The sequence below is a fragment of the Cyprinus carpio genome, chromosome B19, assembly GCF_018340385.1.
Source record: "Cyprinus carpio isolate SPL01 chromosome B19, ASM1834038v1, whole genome shotgun sequence".
Classification (NCBI taxonomy): Eukaryota; Metazoa; Chordata; class Actinopteri; order Cypriniformes; family Cyprinidae; genus Cyprinus; species Cyprinus carpio.
Genome location: NC_056615.1, coordinates 19899259 through 19918420, shown reverse-complemented (window position 1 = coordinate 19918420; position 19162 = coordinate 19899259). Strand labels below are relative to the sequence as shown.

At 35.9% G+C, this 19162-nt stretch overlaps 4 protein-coding genes across 8 annotated transcripts; 1 reads left to right on the top strand and 3 right to left on the bottom strand.

Annotated features, from left to right (window-relative positions):
- The first annotated feature begins 369 nt into the window (after positions 1-369).
- On the top strand, positions 370-6474 carry LOC109111242. Of its 2 annotated transcripts, none has more exons than XM_042744830.1 (9): positions 370-508; positions 1474-1655; positions 2449-2624; positions 2774-2863; positions 3631-3808; positions 3931-4203; positions 4685-5039; positions 5170-5318; positions 5418-6474. In XM_042744830.1, exons 1-9 carry the CDS (start codon positions 481-483, stop codon positions 5577-5579), a joined length of 1593 nt encoding a protein of 530 aa, XP_042600764.1. In that variant the 5' UTR covers positions 370-480; the 3' UTR covers positions 5580-6474. The 2 variants fall into 2 exon arrangements, with proteins under 2 accessions (XP_042600764.1, XP_042600765.1); XM_042744831.1 differs by having other exon boundaries at positions 425-508; positions 4685-4991.
- LOC109111046 (translocon-associated protein subunit beta) lies at positions 6161-8659 on the bottom strand. The gene is made up of 6 exons (XM_019124008.2): positions 8510-8659; positions 7672-7829; positions 7425-7523; positions 7007-7115; positions 6750-6827; positions 6161-6653 (listed from the first exon to the last, which is right to left on the bottom strand). Exons 2-6 carry the CDS (start codon positions 7827-7829, stop codon positions 6543-6545), a joined length of 555 nt encoding a protein of 184 aa, XP_018979553.1. The 5' UTR covers positions 8510-8659; the 3' UTR covers positions 6161-6542.
- Positions 8660-9283: 624 nt separating this feature from the next.
- LOC122140612 (interferon-inducible GTPase 5-like) lies at positions 9284-11946 on the bottom strand. Its single transcript, XM_042744832.1, has 2 exons — positions 11098-11946; positions 9284-10893 (listed from the first exon to the last, which is right to left on the bottom strand). Exons 1-2 carry the CDS (start codon positions 11663-11665, stop codon positions 10265-10267), a joined length of 1197 nt encoding a protein of 398 aa, XP_042600766.1. The 5' UTR covers positions 11666-11946; the 3' UTR covers positions 9284-10264.
- A 1684-nt stretch (positions 11947-13630) lies between these two features.
- Positions 13631-17181, bottom strand: irgf1 (immunity-related GTPase family, f1). Of its 4 annotated transcripts, XM_042745376.1 has the most exons (5): positions 16925-17005; positions 16763-16834; positions 16005-16106; positions 14762-15329; positions 13631-14566 (listed from the first exon to the last, which is right to left on the bottom strand). In XM_042745376.1, the coding sequence occupies exons 4-5, from the start codon at positions 15327-15329 to the stop codon at positions 13938-13940; spliced, it is 1197 nt and encodes a 398-aa protein (XP_042601310.1). In that variant the 5' UTR covers positions 16005-16106; positions 16763-16834; positions 16925-17005; the 3' UTR covers positions 13631-13937. The 4 variants fall into 4 exon arrangements, with proteins under 4 accessions (XP_042601310.1, XP_042601312.1, XP_042601311.1 ...); XM_042745378.1 differs by lacking the exons at positions 16763-16834; positions 16925-17005 and adding an exon at positions 17064-17181; XM_042745377.1 differs by lacking the exon at positions 16763-16834 and having other exon boundaries at positions 16925-16948.
- Between the last annotated feature and the right edge of the window lie 1981 nt (positions 17182-19162).

Below are 19162 nucleotides of genomic sequence, written 5' to 3'. Positions count from 1 at the left end.
TCATAATTATGTACTCATATTGATTAAAAAACATAAATTGTTGCACACTGTAAATAAATAGTTTTTAAAGTAATTATTGGAGTATGTTTTAAAAGAAAATAACATTTCAGTTTTTTCTACTTTAAAATGTCCCGTTTAATTCAATGTGTTACTTTCTGTTTCTTTTTAATAGTTTGTGAAATTTACTGGGATTTCTGATGCAATTTGGTTTCTACACTATTTTTTTTTTCCAATGCACAGCAACTTTTCAAAAGCAATTTGTCAGGTTGTTTATTAGAGCTTTAGTACATCAGTTGGATATTTCACAAGAAGTTTGAAAGTGAAATCTGCACACAATCACTAACAGTTCACTATCAGTTCTTTGCCTGTGACCTTTTCCGCTCTCTCTCTCTTGAACTCATACATGCATTTAAACAGGATGAGGCAGAAACACTCAAGAACAGATAGGAAGAGGTAGCATTTTACATCCTGCACTTGAGAATGGACTTTGACTACCAAAAGATTAAAGGTCAGCTATTTCTCAACATCTTTGGAACTTATATAACCATTTTTTTCTAGATAGAAACCAGCTGTGTTTTATTGCAAAAAAACAAAACAAACAAACAAACAAAAAAAGCACAACCTAATGGTTTTAAGAAGTTGTTTTTACTTGTTTCTTCTGACGGTACACTGATGACTGGAAATACTTTTTTTTTAAATCTTACAATTGTCCGTATTTATTAGAATGTCAGATGCAGCTTTGACAAGGTTATACTTATTTAATTAATCATTTCGTGAAGGTAAAAATATTTTTTAGGTTTAGTGTCAGAATGAAGCTCTATGGTGCTCAAGCTGGGCTTCTTTTGTTTGAATGTGTTAAAATAGACTATAGGCAATCTAGCATTAATATAGAATAGCGAGTTAGTTTAAAAAACTGAAGTTGACTAGACTTTGTGTAGCATAAAATGAAAATCCAAATCTACATGATATTCTACTACTAAATTACTGTACTATATAATGCCCAGACACATGAACTAATTCTGACTGCATGGCTATACCATAATCTTTCAATAGTATTAATGTTAAACAGAGCCTTTAATATTTGTAACATTATTGTTTTGTTGATTGTTTGGTATCTTATGTTCTCTGTTGCTGGTGTGCTTGTAGAGAACGTGACATTTCCGTTCAGAGTTATTTTGAGGCTGACTGTACTGTGAGATTCTAACTGCATCTCAAACTCTAAATTTTGCACACTGACATTTATATTTATATTTAGATGCTAACTTCTACAAGCCAATATTAAATAACTAAATGTATTTAAAGATAAATACATTCAAAAAGCAATTAACAGTCAGATCGAAGGTTGAAAGAACTATTAAGAGAACCTTTAACAAATTAAATTTGTTCACATTCATCTTTCATTTACTGTTGATGAGTTTTTCAATACTGTCTGCTTTAACGATCAAATTCAGAATTTACTTTATTTCTGTACAGATGCTGAATCTCAGCAGAGAGAAGAGCGATTGAGTGCGTTTCCTTTCCATTGCCCAAGACCAAAGCCCCGTCCATCTGTAGCTCCAGAGAACCATCTCACAACCAAGAAACCTCCCGTAAAACCCCGGCGGAGCATAAAGGGCCGTTCCACAGCACAACAGGGCCAGCAGAAGGAAAATGAGGTCAATCTCTCAAGTAATACATGTGTAAACATAACGGAAAAAATGTTTGCAAAGCTTAGTACCACAGATTTTATAGTATATGTGTGTGTGTGTGTGTGTGTGTATATATATATATATATATATATATATATATATATATATGTATATGTATATATATGTATACACACACACACACACACACACACACGCTTTATTTTTTTAATTCTAATATCCTCAAAGGCAAAATGAGCATGTGCTACACTTTCTTCAAAACAAAAATACTTCTTTCAGCGGTTCTGCTGTTCTACATTATCTCTAAAGAGCCTTTTGATGCAAAGGAATAGCAGGTTGGTTAGTCGACCAACAACAAGGTCAAAACTGCCAAATTTATTATGTACAATATTTTAAAGCATTCTCAAATAATCAGTGAGAGAGTAGCTGGTTGATGAGATGTTTAATGTGACATGATCACGTCTTTAACCAAAGTGATCTGCCCTGTAAATATTATTTGCACATCTTGCGGGGGCTTCTGAAGTCATTTTCAAAATCACGTCAAGCTGATTTCAGTTTTTGTAGAGCATTTATTCACATTATCTACAAAATAATATTTTTTGGAACGCTTAAGTCTATTTCCATGTTTATGTTCATCATGAGATTTTTGTAGTTTCAAAGTAAAACCATTAAAACATTTAAAATTTTAATGCATTGCAAAGGCACATATCAAATAGTATTTTGACTTTTTAAATAATTTAAAAATTGTTAATTATTTAAATTACATCTAAATGACATCCTACTTGGATTCCCTCTGTTAAAGACGACAGTGAAGCGGATAGATCCTGCTCTGGTTTTGGGTCCCATGAGGCCCCTGGAGGCTCTGGCTCCATCTCTGCGCGCTCACACTCTGCTGTGGTTTGAAAGAAAGCAGCTGCCGCGACTGCACAGGCCCGGACAGCCTCTTCCCCGCTGGCTCCATGGTTTCGCTACACGCAGGTTACAGCCACATCTAAATATTCTTCCAAAAACATAACAGAAAAACATGTGCACAAGCAAAGTTGCACAAACACAGATGTGAAACCGTGTCAAATACATATACTATTCAGGTTACATTTTCACACAACTCATCTTTCTCACTCTCACAGGGAAGCGGAACAGCTGTTGCAGGATAAGCCACAAGGCTGTTTCCTGTTGAGGCTGAGCGAGTCAAAGATTGGCTTTGCGCTGTCTTATAGGTACTTTATTTTGAACACACACACACAAAAACACTAGTGTCATTCTTAACAATATAGTACATAAAAGAACGATTAGCATTCACACCAATTCAAGATAAGACTGTTTTGTTGCCAGCTGCTTTAAATTATTTAATTATTTTTTTTTTGATTGGTTGTCAATGTTCTTATCGCTCATCATCTAGAAAAAAATCATTCTAAAAGTGATTCCAAAGATATTGCTCCACATTGCTGTTATTGCTGGACCTATTCTCATAGAATTAGAAAACTGTATAGAAACTGTATAGTTACAGTTATCATCCTTGGTATAAATGGGCCTTAAAAATATGATTGTGTTGGATTAAAAATTTTTTTTTAATATACCATAAATTAATAAGTAGTGATGTTTTGTTCCTGAGTGTGTCAGAGTTTGAACAAATTAGCTGTGTGAATGATTCAATGACTCACTAATAAAATAGTTATTTCTTTTGTTTCTGTATGAGTCCATGTTTAAACAAATCACTCATAAAGACTTTCTTTTAATTTCTCAAAACTAACTTCCCTTTAATGGGCCATTTTTTCATTTTAAATACTTTTTCGCAAAACTTCAACTATTTTTATTTAAAACCTAAACGTAAAAAAATATTTTGCTTGTACAGTGTGCTTCTGTTCATTTTAAAATACTAGTATATCAGTAAAATACTAGTGTATCTTACCTACACATGCAATCTAATGCAATGACATCTCTAATATCACTCGCTCACTAAATAACAAATTCATTAAAACTGCAGAGGAGAAGACCGGTGTCGTCATTTCATAATTGAAGAGGAGGAGTATGGATCATCTGGTAGTGTATATCTAATTGCTGGAGAACACAGCCGTCATAGAAGCCTGGACGACCTAATCAGCTACTACACCCATAATCCTGTGGGGCCTTTTAATGAGATGTTGACTGTACCTTGTATGCAGGTACAGTTTTCCCTAGCGAATCTTCATGATTTTACTACAAAAGGGGAGATATTAAAGATGATTTTACATATGTTTTCCTGCAATCTCACTTCATATCCTGTTATTTTTTTCTTGCTATCTAGGCTGAAGGGGGTTTTGCGGAAATTAATGGGTGGAGGGTGAAAGATGAGGAAGAAGAGAGAAATGGAAAAGCAATAGATCGAGAGGAGCAGACAAAACTGCCCATGGCCGTCAGTCCAGCTGTTCTGAATTCATTACCCACAAACCCTTCCAATAAGACCGCTTCTGCTACAGAAGAGCCTGTAAAGTATGCAGTTGTGAGAAAGCCACTAAAAAAGACCCACTCGCTGCCAGAATGCAAGTGTGGAACTGAAACAGCGCCTCCTGGGCTAGAAGTGAGTAGATTACAGGCATTGAAAGCATAATGCAAAATCTAATTGTTTCTCTCTCACACATTCCTTTTACGCTTACGCTTTAAGGGATATAAAAAAAACCCAGATTAAAAATCCTATAGACCTTATATAGACTTATTTCAAAGTCATATCTGTGGACAAAAAAGTTCTTGGTTGAGGACCCTCACACCATAACAACCACGAAGAACATCATAGAGACCGAACAGAACTGGTTATGCAAATGCTAATGTGCAAAAAAAAAAAAAAAAAAAAAAAAAAAAAAAAAATAATAATAATAATAAAAATAAAAACAGGTAAGAAAAAAACAGGTTACTACACGTTTACCATAATAAAACCTTGGTTTATTTTAGGGTAAAGAGACGAAGAGTTTAGTTATGACTTTTCATTTTAAGTGTTTAATGTCAAAGTTATAATATTATACACTAACAAGACACCTTACCCTTTTCCTCCCTCAACCTCTGAGGTTGCTGAAAAACCCTCAGATCTTAATCTAACAGGGGATCAACTTCTGGATGTCCAGTATGCTCGAGTTAACAAACCCCCCAGAGCAGTATCAGAAAATACCCCCAACTTCAGTGCCCAACCTGACCTCCAGGGAGCAACAGCAGCCTTTACCCCTCCATCCATCCCAAACTTTGACACAACAGACCCGAAATACTGGAAACTGGAGCCCATGCACACTTATGAAGAAACCCCCCACACACGCAGTCGTCCAGAAGAGATTGACTGCTATGCCGTGGGGTGGAGGAGGCAGGCGGCAGGGGATGAAGGTGAGAAATCAGGAAAACAAGCATCAGAACTGGCTCAGGACTTACTAGGTTTGAACATTTCCCGTCTTGGAGTTCAAATATAAAAATGACCTGAAATGGTTTCAAAAGAACCATGCACTAAAATAATATATAAAACATATAAATGCTTATTTGGTGCATGTTTTGACCTTTTCTTCAGTGAACCTCCCAAAGAATCATCTGTATTCAGAGGTGAACATCAGGGGTGCCCAAGATGGCTTTGCTGTACCAAGACCCGGGCCTAGCCTTCATCTAAGACCACCCCCAAGATCTGCTCATGGTCCTATGCGACCAGAGCTCAGCGGGCAGGTTAATATCCATGATGAGAATATTTTATGAAGATATTCTCTGTAGTATATAGTGCTCAATCTGTTATAAAAATGCAACATTTTATGATTTCTCCCTCAGAGTTTTGGCGTGTCCCCACTGATGGCTCAACCTCAACACTCTGGTTTTCATCATTCAGAGCAACTAAATATGAATGCTTCCTCCAGCTCCATTTATGAGCAGATTCCAGAAAGACCAACCAGGTCTAGAGCACGTCTGCCCCCACCAAATCACAAACGCTGACCTCAGGAATAGACCTTTGACTTCACCAAAAGAGTGTTTCATTTGTAAAAACTGTTTAATGAGATTAAAAAAAAAAAAAAAAACGCATAGTGATATTAGGAGGGCATATATGTGTACAAAAACATAACACTGCTTATAAGCTGTATATAGATTAATAAGGCTTGTTAATAGTGATCTCCCCATGACTACTGTAGGCATGTTTTCTGTTTTTCATTTATTTAAACTGTATCTGAATATAGTTTTTTTTAATCAGTCACTCATTCAAAGTTATAATTGCACAGTAAATGATTTCATAATTAATCATTTTTAATCAAATATATTATTAGGATTACCAACCACAGATTTTGTTTCAGTGAATTGCAGCCCTCCCTTTTCATTTTTCATTACCAAAAGATTGAATTTAGCTTCAAGTGAGGTTTGATAGACCATAATATAACTAGCTTTAATTATTTATCTGATGATATTACCATAAAAGACTAAGAATGCATTAACCACTGCATGAGAAGAACATCACAGAACAAGAAAGCAGACACACAGATGAAAGCATATTTCAGTGAGTGACCAGACACACAATGAGAGCATCTCTGTAAAACCCTCTTTTATTTCCACAAACAAGCCACACATTGATCATGAAGAACTGTGCAGTTCTGTTTAGCATTTGAGAATCATTACAACAACAAAAAAAGATGGTGCACCTGAAGCCACCACGGAATGGCCACTTTAAATATCAAAAGCAGTCGGTGAACCTCCTATTTGATGCTTATCCCTCAAAGAAATTTTCTGATGAAGACCGACATCACTTAAAAACAGATTAAATCATTGACCATTTACCCCAATATGGGTAATTAATTTATTCAAAAACAACATTCTCAACTCCACCATAATTCACTTAACCCCCACCCCCCACCCACCTGCCCATTCACACAATGATCCCTGATCTGTTTTGGTCTTGTATTAGATAACTCAGTTCTTTTTGCTCTTCGGTGAGTCGTACTTCCTCTTGCTGGAGTACCAAAGGAGCAGAGGAATGCCAATGGAGGGAAGGGTCATGACACCAAAAGCTGCCCAGTCCAGCTTTTTAAAAAAACAGAGATTAGATTTCAATATAACAGCACAGGCTATCGTACATTAAAGACCATTATACACAATCTTCTATATTAAAACACTTACGTAATGAGGAGAAAAGCGTCTGTCAAACTCTCTCTGGGCGAGGATGCCTCCCTGACCCGGAGCACTTGTGTAACCAACCTGACCAATGTGAGAAAAAAGTCTTCGTTAACAGCCAGGAACTACATTTACATGGACTGTAATAATAAAACATTTAGCCAAATGTTGATTTTTGGCATTAATATGGTAAAAAAAAAAAAAAAAAAAACATTTCCTTATACTGACTGCGTATATGAAAGGTAGCATGGGACTCCACTCACCACAACCTGTCCACCCTCCTGGGCCAGGTAACTAACAGAAGCAGAGGTGAAGTTAAAGTATCCAGCTTTTAGAGGCCGCAGAACCACAGTGTGAGAAACATTACTGGCACTGTGGAGAGGATGAGTTAAGGAACATAATCTACTAAAGAACAAAAATAAATAACGCATCCCATCCTGAGTGTCTGATACAGTACTGATGATGTTAAGTGCTATCAGTAACATACAGAAGAGATTGATTGAAGGCTTAATGGGATTACTAAAAGTGTGTAAAGTACTCAGAATGCACTTAAAGTAAAAAACAAAACAGCATACATATTACAGCATAGAACATCAAGTCAATATGAAAAATCTCTCTCTCTTTCTCTATCAACAAAAAGGTACAGTACACAGGACAGCGATTGCGTATTGAGGAGGATACGGAGCAATACGATCCCATTTCACATTGAGCATTCCTGAGACAATGCCGAAATCTTCAGGGGGGAACGAGTCATCGGACAGCTCAACCTCCAGGGCAGCACTAGAAAATAAAAAAATAAAAAGTATATTCTAGTAAGATTCAAAATAAAACAGATTCTAATACCACTAATACTGATTGTGGTAACCCAAAGCCCACCATCTGTTAAACAGTGATGTGCTGAACTTCTGAGACAGGGGGAGAACAATACCTGGTGCCCACGTTGTAGATGTTGTACTGCAGGGTAAGATCTCGTCCCTCTACAGCATATCGGTTCAGCAGGGACTTGGAGGCTAACAGACGAGCTCCTTCTTCTCCTGCCGAAAGACCCACCACAGCAACCAGAGCAAATATACAGAGCAGCCTCATCTGCAGAGGAATGGCATATTTAATGATTAAACGAATATCTCATTTTGTTGCATAAAATGACACAACAGAAATGATAATACTATTGTTAGAAAACGATTTCAACAAGTCACTTGATTTATAATAATTAAAAAAAAAAAACTCTATATTCACTTTTACAGTGACTTAAGCTAGAATACAGAATGCATTCTATCAGGAGTAAAAACAAGAAGCATTAAAAACTTGTCCGACAATGCAGCAATGAACTAATGAATAATGCTTATGTTTGCAACTTACAGTTCTATAATAAACAACCCTATATATATAAATCTAAAACACATTTTAAAATTCAGTTACTTGTTTTAAAACTAGGATAATTCATTCATTAATTATGCTTACGTGTACAACAAGCCCACAACAAACTAATTCATTTCATCATAATTATTGTACCGAGCACAAATAACTGTTTTAATGCACTATAGTAAAAACACTTATTGATACAGTTAGCTCAGTTAATCAATTATATATCAAAATGTGACAGACACAGATTACGTGTACTTCACAATCGCCCTAAATTAGATTATTATACGGACAACATCGACTAATTGTGTATAACGTACAGCACAGAGACAAAACATATTGTAAGGTGTTATTCGCTGCATATTTAGTTTTTTGAAAAAGAAAATATTTAGCAGCCACTTTACCTTCGTCCGCTGGTTTGAACCCCAAAATTACGAAGACAGCTGAACGCACGCGCAGATGGTTTCAGTCTTCCGCTAGCATGACGTGTCCACAGTGTGTACGGAAACTCTCTCAAACCCACAGCGCCGCCTACTGCTTCGGCCTGAAGAAGCATACTAAAGAAAATATGTATAAAATGATAATAATAAAATATATTAGTAGCTTATTCATTTGTAGCCTATAATGTATTCTTCTACAGTGCTGGTGTATTTTCTAACTCTTAATAAATGTTTAACTGCACAACAAATATGACAAAATGCATTAGGCTATTTTTTTTTTAAGTTTGAGACAATTTAGCCTTATATTTATTTTATAGCCTATGTTATACGATTCTTGTGAGGAGGTTTAAGCTTAGGTGTGCGCGGTGTTACTTGTAACACACGTGGTTTAAACATGCTGTTTATGATCATAGACATGCTCCATGCCGCTAGCAGAAAGGCCATCCTTTTTGAGAGTTTCGGCCCCTGGGCTTGATAAAAAAAAACAGCATCTTTAGCTGCCACCCATGCCATAAAGCAATCACTTAAAGTTGCAAGTGTGTGTCCAAAACCAAAGTGAAATGCTGTATGGAGCCCCAAAGTTGCAAAATTACACAAAACTACTACACTTTATTGCATGTTTGAAAATATTGTGAAATTTATTTATCCAATTATCCAAATATCAAATATCAGCAAGCATATACTGGCTTGGAAAACAATTTTCGATTACAATTTGTCTCCACATAAAATACTTATATGGAATGATTAAATGGAACAATAAGAATGGAAAACAGGATTCAATGAGAATTGTCATATATGAACTCAAAAGTCAAGAAACACCCCAAGAAATGTTAATTATGAGCTTTCTTTAAAAGATGTTGCTTTATAGGGTTGCACACCAGTACTGGACAAATGATAGTACATATTATATTTCAGATGATCCAATTCCATGATCTTGCTCATTTTTGTACTTAGAGGAACAAGATGGATCAACCAGATAAAACTCACTGTACATGATAATTGTGCTGACAATATAAAATAAGAGAATATCATGAATGTTGACATAATATTAATGCTCCCTTGTAAGCACCCTGTGTTTATTTATTTATTTTTCAAGTCTCAGAAATTCTGACTTTATAACTCACAATAGCGAGTCTATGTGGTATTTTGGGGCAGTTGTGGTCTAATGTTTAGAAAGTCAGATTTGTAACCACAACTGAGGTGCTCTTGAACAAGGCACCGAACCCCCAATTGCTCTCTAGGTGCTACAGCAAATGGCTGCCCACTGCTCTGTGTGTGTATGTTCACTATTCACTGTGTGCACTTGGATGGGTTAAATGCCGAGCACAAATTAAAAGTATCGATTACCATACTTGGCCACATGTCATGTTACTTTCACTTTCATATCATGTAATTCTGAGAAAAAAAGCCAGAATTGTGAGATTTTACACAGTGTTCTTAATAAAGTAGTTTCTAAATTCGGTTATCTTTTTTCAGTCTTCTTATTTGGTACTGTTTTAGTATTTATTATTTAGTATGGATTTAGTATATTGCTTTTCTCAGGTCGCTCATTTAAAAGAAAAACCATTATAACACATATTTATCATAATTGTCTATTAAAAATCTGTGAATAAAATGTGCTAGGACTATTGTGCTCTTTCCAAAAGAATTACCTTTTAAGTATTGAATGTTATAAACCTGGCAACCACTTTAAATATCTGATGCATGAAATCTGTCTGATTACACTTCAGTCTCCAGCAAACCCATCAGCACATTCCTGGCATCTTCTGCTATGTCATTCAGAGCACTCTTCAGCATTGTTGACACAGCCCAAAAGGACATTGCTCCTGCCGCTACAGTACCTAAAAGGGGTACAAACCTAACAACAGACTCAACAGCATCTTCTGTTATCAGAAAGGACACCTGTCTTAGTAAGGTTACGATTGAACCTGTGCATATTTCTTTATACCAAGCTGACTTAATCAGACTCTCAACAATCTCTATTCTCTTCCCATATTTTTCACAGAGCTTCTCCAAAGACTCCTTATCAAGACCAAAGGCGTTGCAGTATTTCTCTATCTCAACTGCTATGATGGCTAAATCCACAGCAATTGAAAGACCAGGAACAGGAAAAACAGCCACACAAGCAGACAGGAAGGCAATTTTTCCAATGTTTTCCTCTAGAGCTTTCTTCTTTTTGTCATTAATCTCCAGCGTAATATTTGGCAAAGCCAACATCAGCACTCGTCTCTTATGCTGTGGAAGCTCCTTCTCCATCCTCTCCTGAAGAACATTTAAATCATACTTTTCGAGCTCCCAGCCAGAGATCAGAAACACGACAGGATCCTCTATACCGATCTTTCTCAGACCTAGAAAAAGGAATAGTGAATTATGTAATCATTAAATATTAGTCATGTACAATATATTATCATGAATTCTACAATCATGTAATATCTGTTCTAGATGGCCAAAGATATATCCAAAATAAAGCACAATGTTAATGACAACCTCAAAAATGTAACTGTAATTGTGTTTGTCAAAACATTGTCAGTTCATTAACTGAATAAACCAACCGTTTTCACAGTCCTCTCGGATGGTATCCAGTGTCTTTTTCAGGTCAAAGTTTTTCTTTCTCTTTTCAGCCTCAATGCTCAAATCAGTCTTGGAACGAACATAATAAAACTTTTTCCCCATCCTCATGATCTCTTTGGCCAGCTGAGTGTGGCATTCTCTGAACCGATCTGAAGCAATGATGATGAAAAAATCATAACGCTTAAACTGAACCCGTTTAAGGTACTCATCAGCTTTGAAGTTTGGTGTTCCAATGCCAGGAAGATCCCACACTTTCACATTTTTATATTTTGGGTGAAGGTAAACCTCTGGTTCTGTAGTGGTCTCCACTACACCAGTTTCAGCAGAGCCCTCTTCTTCATCTCCTAAACCCCTGAATGCATTGACAAACGTGGACTTTCCAGAGCCAGACTCTCCCGTCACACCAATGTTTAGTTCTACAAGATCCTGCTGTTTGAGGTATTCCTTGATCATTTTTACCGCTGATGGGAGATCCTGGGTTGATATGGAATCTTTAATACCCTCCAAGTCCTCCTGGGTCATTACACAATAATCTTCAAATGTAGCCATCTAAAAAAAAGAAACAGCAACTGTGTGTGTTGAAATATCTTGAGCAGAAACAAGTTTTTTCAACTCGTCTACAAAGTTATCAGCAGATAAAATTAAAAAATGTGTTGGCAAACTTAAAAAAGCCTCATGATTGGCTTATCTGTTGTTGCATGTAACACAAGAACAAATGTGTAGTTCTGTCATGACCACTCTCTGAGGGTTTAGCATGATAATGTACAATGCAACGTTAATTTGTTTGGTCTTGGTTGAATAGATCTGCCATGCTGCTGCTTTGGCAGACCTGCTACTGCCAATACATCCACTGCACTCATTAAAAACACTGAAGACTACAAAAATAATGCATTGGTAAATGTGCAGTTTGGTCTTGAACTGATAATCAAAACAACAGAGGTGCTGGTCTGTAACTGCATAAAATCTGAATTATAGTCACAATATTATGACTCACAAAATTATGTTTTCCCCCCTCCAATTAACACATTTTCATAGTTCTCTCCCTGAGTCCAGCTGGAGGGTCTCAAAATCCGATCACAAGGTTTGCAAGTGACACATTAGACAGCAACTTGTCTTTTGAAAATCATATTTCCCATGTTACAAAAACAGCATTCTTCCATCTTAGAAACATTGCCAAGGTAGGAAACATGTTACCTGTTTCTGATGCAGAAAAGCTAGTTCATGCATTCATGACCTCTGGACTGGACTATTGTAATGCACTGCTAGATGGCTGTCCTGCATCTTCAATAAACAAGCTACAGGTAGTCCAAAATGCAGCGGCTAGCGTCCTTACCAGGTCAAGAAAATATGATCATATTACCCCAATTTTACAGTCTCTACACTGGCCACCTATTAAGTTCCGTATCAGTTACACAATATTATTACTTATACTTATAAGACCCTTAATGGTTTAGCTCCTGTGTACCTAACTAGTCTTCTACCACACTACAATCCATCACGCTCCCTAAGGTCACAAAACGCTGGACTTTTGGTAGTACCTAGGATAGCAAGGTCCACTAAAGGAGGTAGAGTTTTTTCGCATTTGGCTCCCAAACCCTGGAATAGCCTTGCTGATAATGTTCGGGGTTCAGACACAATTTCTCTGTTTAAATCTAGATTAAAAACACACCTCTTTGGCCAAGCATTCAAATAATGCATCTCATAATTTTGGACTGCAGTTATATCTGATCAAATGCACATTATTATTCTTTAGCTTGGGTTTAAATAATTAATTTTACTTGGCTGGAACAGCAGCTATGCTAATTATGTCTCTATTTGTTTCGATGTTTTAGCTTTCAGTCTGGATCCAGAACACCTGAGAAGAGATGATGCCAACCCCTAAGAGGACCTCAGATGATGCTAACCCTGAAACAACATACAGAACTAACAAATTTTGCTATAAGTTTGATTGCATCATTTAATAATTGCTGTAAGTTCATTGTCTGTTTGATTACATCTTTGATTTTTCCGTACATTTCTGCCATATGCACATAAACTGATAGTCATCACTTATAAGCTACTACTAAATATTGTAGAAACTTAATTTTCTGTTAAGTTGCTTTGCAACGATTTGTATCCTAAAAAGCGCTATACAAATATACTTGACATTTAACAGCCATGACACAGAGGAAAGTTAAATATACAGTCAAACTAAAATTTATTCAGACACCTTCAACATTGCTCACATTATCAGTTTATTCACTATAGTTTAGAAAATGGTAATAAAATATGACAAGAACAAATGTCAAGTTAGTTTATTAGTTTATTGTTTACATTTTACCCTTAAGAATTTGTTTGGTGCATCATTCTATATGTATATAGGTATCCTTGGGATGTTATAAACATAAAAAAAATAAATCATTTATATATTATAGAGTTGTTTGGGCTGGGGATGAATTGTATGAATATGAAGTGTGCATATGAAGCAGACTTGCTCCCTCCCTCTAAACTGGGAGGGACGTTACACTCAATATGTCATTGCATACTTTTTAATAATGTGTAATATACAACAAAAACAGTAGTAAATTGAAAACAACAGTAACTACAGTTATTTATCCAAATGTCACAATTATTAATCCATCAAATCGTAAACATTTAATAATTTGTTTGTATTTCTCCTCAAATTTAAGTTGCTTTGGATATAATTAATTTAACAAATCTATATCATAAATGTCTTTTAGATATTTTGCCATTAAATGTGATAAACAAATATACTTGTCTTCAAATACCCCAAAAGCAGTTAATTATAATGATGTTGAATATTCTCATCATTTTTTTACAGTTACACTTCAGTCTCCAATGAAGCCATCAGCACATTCCTAGCATCCTCAGCTATGTCATTCAGAGCTCTCTTCAGCATTCTTGAGACAGTCAGATAAGACAAACCTCCTGCCACCAAAGTGCCAACAATGGGTATGAAGCTCACAAGTAATTCAACTGCATCTTCTGATATAAGAAGGGATGCAGCACCCAGCAAGGTTAATATTGAACTTGGATTTATGCCTTGATGAAGAGGAGACTTCATTAGACTCTTCAGTTCCTCTACAGTCTTCCCAGATCTTTCACAGAGCCTCTGCAGTGATGGATCATCCAGACCAAATGCACCGTAGTACTTTCTCAGCTCGTCTGCTATGATGGCTATATCTGCAGCGATCGAAAGACCAGGGAGAGGAATAGCTGCCACACAAGCAGACAGGAAGGCAACTTTTCCAATGTTTTCCTCTAGAGCTTTCTTCTTTTTCTCATTAATCTCTAGCGTGATATTCGGCAAAGCCAACATCAGTACTCGTCTCTTATGCTGTGGAAGCTCCTTCTCCATCCTCTCCTGAAGAACATTTAAATCATACTTTCCGAGCTCCCAGCCAGAGATCAGGAACACGACAGGGTCCTCTATACCGATCTTTCTCAGACCTAGACAGAATCAGGACAGGACATGATGAAATATCAAAAAAAGGATTTTTATATTAATAATTACATTTTAAAAAATACATCAATTGCTTTTACATGAGAAAAATATACTTTGTTTATATTAATAATTTTAAAGACAACACCTACTGTACATCTCTTTGTTGCTCAAAACATTGTCATGAGAATTGAACAACTAACCCTTTTCACAGTCCTCTCGGATGGTCTCCAGAGTCGTTTTCTGGTCAAAGCTCTTCTTCCTCTTCTCAGCAGTAATGGAAAAGTCAATCTTGGAACGAACAAAATAAAACTTTTTCCCCATCCTCATGATCTCTTTGGCCAGCTGAGTGTGGCATTCTCTGAACCGATCTGAAGCAATGATGATGAAAAAATCATAACGCTTAAACTGAACCCGTTTAAGGTACTCATCAGCTTTGAAGTTTGGTGTTCCAATGCCAGGAAGATCCCACACTTTCACATTTTTGTATTTTGGGTGAAGGTAAACCTCTGGTTCTGTAGTGGTCTCCACTACACCAGTTTTAGCAGAGCCCTCTTCTTCATCTCCTAAACCCCTGAATGCATTGACAAACGTGGACTTTCCAGAGCCAGACTCTCCCGTCACACCAATGTTTAGTTCTACAAGATCCTGCTGTCTGAGGTATTCCTTGATCGTTTTTACCGCTGATGGGAGATCCTGGGTTGATATGGAATCTTTAATATCCTCCAAGTCCTCCTGGGTTATTACACAATAATCTTCAAATGTAGCCATCTAAAAAAAGAAATGTGTCATTAATTGTGTTAAAAAGTATTGTAAAGTTATAAATAGGCCTTGCAAAATGCAAAAATGAAGTAAGAAATACCTGCAATGAATATAATTTTTGTAATTTATGACCTATAAAGCCTACAAATAACCTAATAAGAACATTCATTAATCTTATTATTATAATTTTAAAGGTAATATGCATCTTCACCCCACTACACACCTGCAGCTAAATTTGAAGTGTGTCAGATCATGATGGCTAAATTATATGGCTAAATTATATGACATTTAAATAGTTGAAGAGCTGAACAATTTTAATGTTCCATGTTAACAGCTTAAACTCCCATTTTAGCTGAAGGGAGAAACATCTTTTATTTTGTCACAATAAAACCTTAACTTTAGACGTTTTGTATGATTTTATGGATTAAATGTACATTTTGTCATTTACATTTAGCCCTTATCCACTTTAACAATCTCCAGTCATATTAATTTTATGTCATGTGGAAATATTTGAAAGAGTTTATGATTGTGAAATCGTAACGACCTTTGACACTCCAGCTTAGCTGGATTTATCTGCCTATTTCCCCTCTGTACTAGCTATCACTCTGCTTTCGAAATAAATGGTTGTTATTGTGATCCTGGAATTATTTACAATATTATTATATGATAAAATAGAAATCTTACCTTTCTTCAAACCAAGCTTCCAAGCACGAGATGCAGGAAGAATTAGGATAATAGATCAAGAGGTGAAGTGCTCTATTTCCTTCACAGAGGTGAAATTCACAGCTGTACGAATAGAAGTTTGAAACGCATTCAATACAGCTACATTATAATGTAAAACTTGAATCATTAGGTATTTTCAATGTTAGATTTGTTTGTTAAGAAGAACAAAAATCTGACATATGCATCACCATGTCAGTATTTAAAGAGATTTGATAAATACAGGCCTATTTACACACGATATCTACTCGTTTATATTCTGCCAGCTCACACTTAATGTTTTATTTACATCCATGTTGACAGTATGAAATATTGACTCATAGAAGTTAATGGCTACCACAAAATAGGATTATTGCAGAATATAACCAGGAGAATACTAATACCAAGAGTACAAATGCATCGCAATGGAGACAAGAAGCCTGCATCTTTCTTACCCAATTCTTCCGAGCAATCCACACAGCAAGAATGCCCCTACAGCAGATAGGCTTTTAAACCTATCTTGCAAAGCGAGCTCCACCCAAGAAATACTTTCACTTTCGCTGCTATTAATCACCATAAAGTTCAAGGCACACATAGGCGGAGGTTGGAGGGGGAGGGGTGGGTCACCCGATCACTTTTTATGTTCTACATTTCATGTATTTATGTAACATATTATACATTAAAAATGCATTTAGAATGAACAATAACTACTGTACAAAGAGTAAAACAAACACACAACATACCTAACGCAGAAAAGCCTATCACAAGTTAAGAATCATGATGATCGCGGCTCGCGATTTTTCATTTGTAGATATCTGATAATTGACAACATATTCATTTCAAACATAAGGCTACACATGAACACAATCAGGAACAACAAGTATTATTCAAAACTAAGAAAATACCTTGTACTTTAACGACTTCTGCAATGCTTTTTTTTTTCAGACGATAGTCTTATTGTTATGGTATTCCCTGTGGGAGTTGGTATGGGATTTGGTAATATCAAGTAGCATGTTTCTCAATTTATATAATCTATTACCTTACCAGTGCCACTTCAAAGGGCCCTTCGGATTGAAGGGGTGCTACAATTTATTGACATTTTGTTTAGGGTTAATGTTTCGTTTCAAATCATAGTTTTTGGTCCCAAACCTCGTTAATGCAATAGGCTACTCACAACACTGCACGTTTTGCGTCCACCTTTAATCAAACGCACCTGATTTAACTCGTCAGCTGATTAGCAGAGATTCAAATGATGCTGTAAGGCTGTGTGTCCAACAAAGCGTTTTTAGCCAATTGAAAACGCCAGGCTTTCTGAAGAAAACACGTTTGGTGAATGGTACGAAATTATGCGAAAAGCATGCAGCAACAAATATGCAGGTGTGCAGCTATTCTGACTCCAAAGTCTCAGAAATACACAAGCTGCTATAAATTTAGCTTGAAATATTCCTACATATTTACACGTTTTTAGTCGTTTGTTTGTTTTTACCAGCTGCCAACTAAAAGACAAACAAGATAAATACCCCAATGTGATATTTTTTAAATGTAATATCATGTAATGAGAAGAGTCTGGGCCCATATGTATAAAATACTCTTAGGAATAGTCTTAAGCTTTGCCTTGAGTGTCAAAAAATTCTTAGTACAAAGTATGACTTTTTAAGAGTAGGATACTTTTATAAAGCTAAAAGCAACTTTCAGTAAAGTCTATAAGACTAATTCTTAAGTGTTGTGAGCTAAGGACTTCAATGATTGTACAATACAAAATAACTGACCTCTACCTCTGAATCAGCCAATAGTGAGCCTGCTCATGTGAAGTCACAGCAGCACAACACCAATCATTTAATGTAATTACAATAAAATCATTTTATTAAGACACTGAAATATTTTAATATTTAAATGTATTTTTTTTTATGATTTGCATTGTGCAAAATTATCACAAATTATTACTGATGCTTCATTTTCTATTGGTATGTCTCCTCTTTTACAGTTGGAGCAATAATGTGAACATGAGTTCCATCTATGGCTCCAACACCTCCAGGAAAGCCCAGTCCTCATAAAAGAGGCTTTTTTTTGGAGCATGGTTTGGAGGTTAGTTGGAAAGTCAATGAACTGCCATATAGTAGTGGTCAAAAGTGATGTCTGACATCTTCAAATTTGACATCTTCACCCCAATAATAAAACAATTTGCAAGATTTTATAAGCATATTGCATAGTTGCTTAGAGTCAGTTGTTTTATTTGTGACAATAATGCAATGAAACGTCAAATTGTATAGTCCTAATTTTTGCCCGTGATGTCATACAAAGAAATTATGAACATGCAAAAACAAGAGGACCAATGAAGTATTAATAAATTATGTAGTAGTCAATGTGACAATGTTGCCAATTTAGTGATTTTGTCACTGGATTTAGTGACTTCCTCACCCCTCCCAATCACTCTCCCACTGATCTATATTTATATTTATATAGATCAGTGAACTCACATTTATGATGTCATCAACTTTCAATTGAAAGCAATTGGCAACACTGGTCAGTGTTTTTTTCTTTTTAACTCTTCCACCTTCATATTTCGATGGTTAAAGTGAACTGTGGGGTCATTAAAAAAAACTCCCACATCACTTTGGAATGTCTTGACAATCAAGTTTGTCTAATTTTATCAACTCAATAACATAGTATAACTCTAATATGTCATACCTTCGTTGGAAAGTGCTTGTCTCCTCCTCTTTGCTGCCATCTTGTTACTCCTATAACTAGGTTAAGAGACTTCTCCAGCTCTCTTAAATAATTTAGGAGCTGAGACCTAGTCTTAACACATAGGAACCTTTATGAATCCCTCTTATTCTTAAGTCTATAAGAGTAAAATTACATCATTCTTAAAATTTTGACACACTTAAGACTAAAATTTTACTCTGAGCAGCTTTATACATACGGCCCCTGGTTCTGTTTGTGCTCGAGAATGAATGGATGCAAAATCTCCAACTCACAGGTAGGCATACAAATAGTAGGCTATCATAAGTAGCCTAAAGCAGTGTGGCATCTGAGGCCATGATGTTGCATTACTGTTGAAAGGGGAAGGTAAATTAGACAGGAGAAAGGGTCAAAATCAAAAGCTATCTAGTAATTGGATTATATCCTATGTACATTTATTT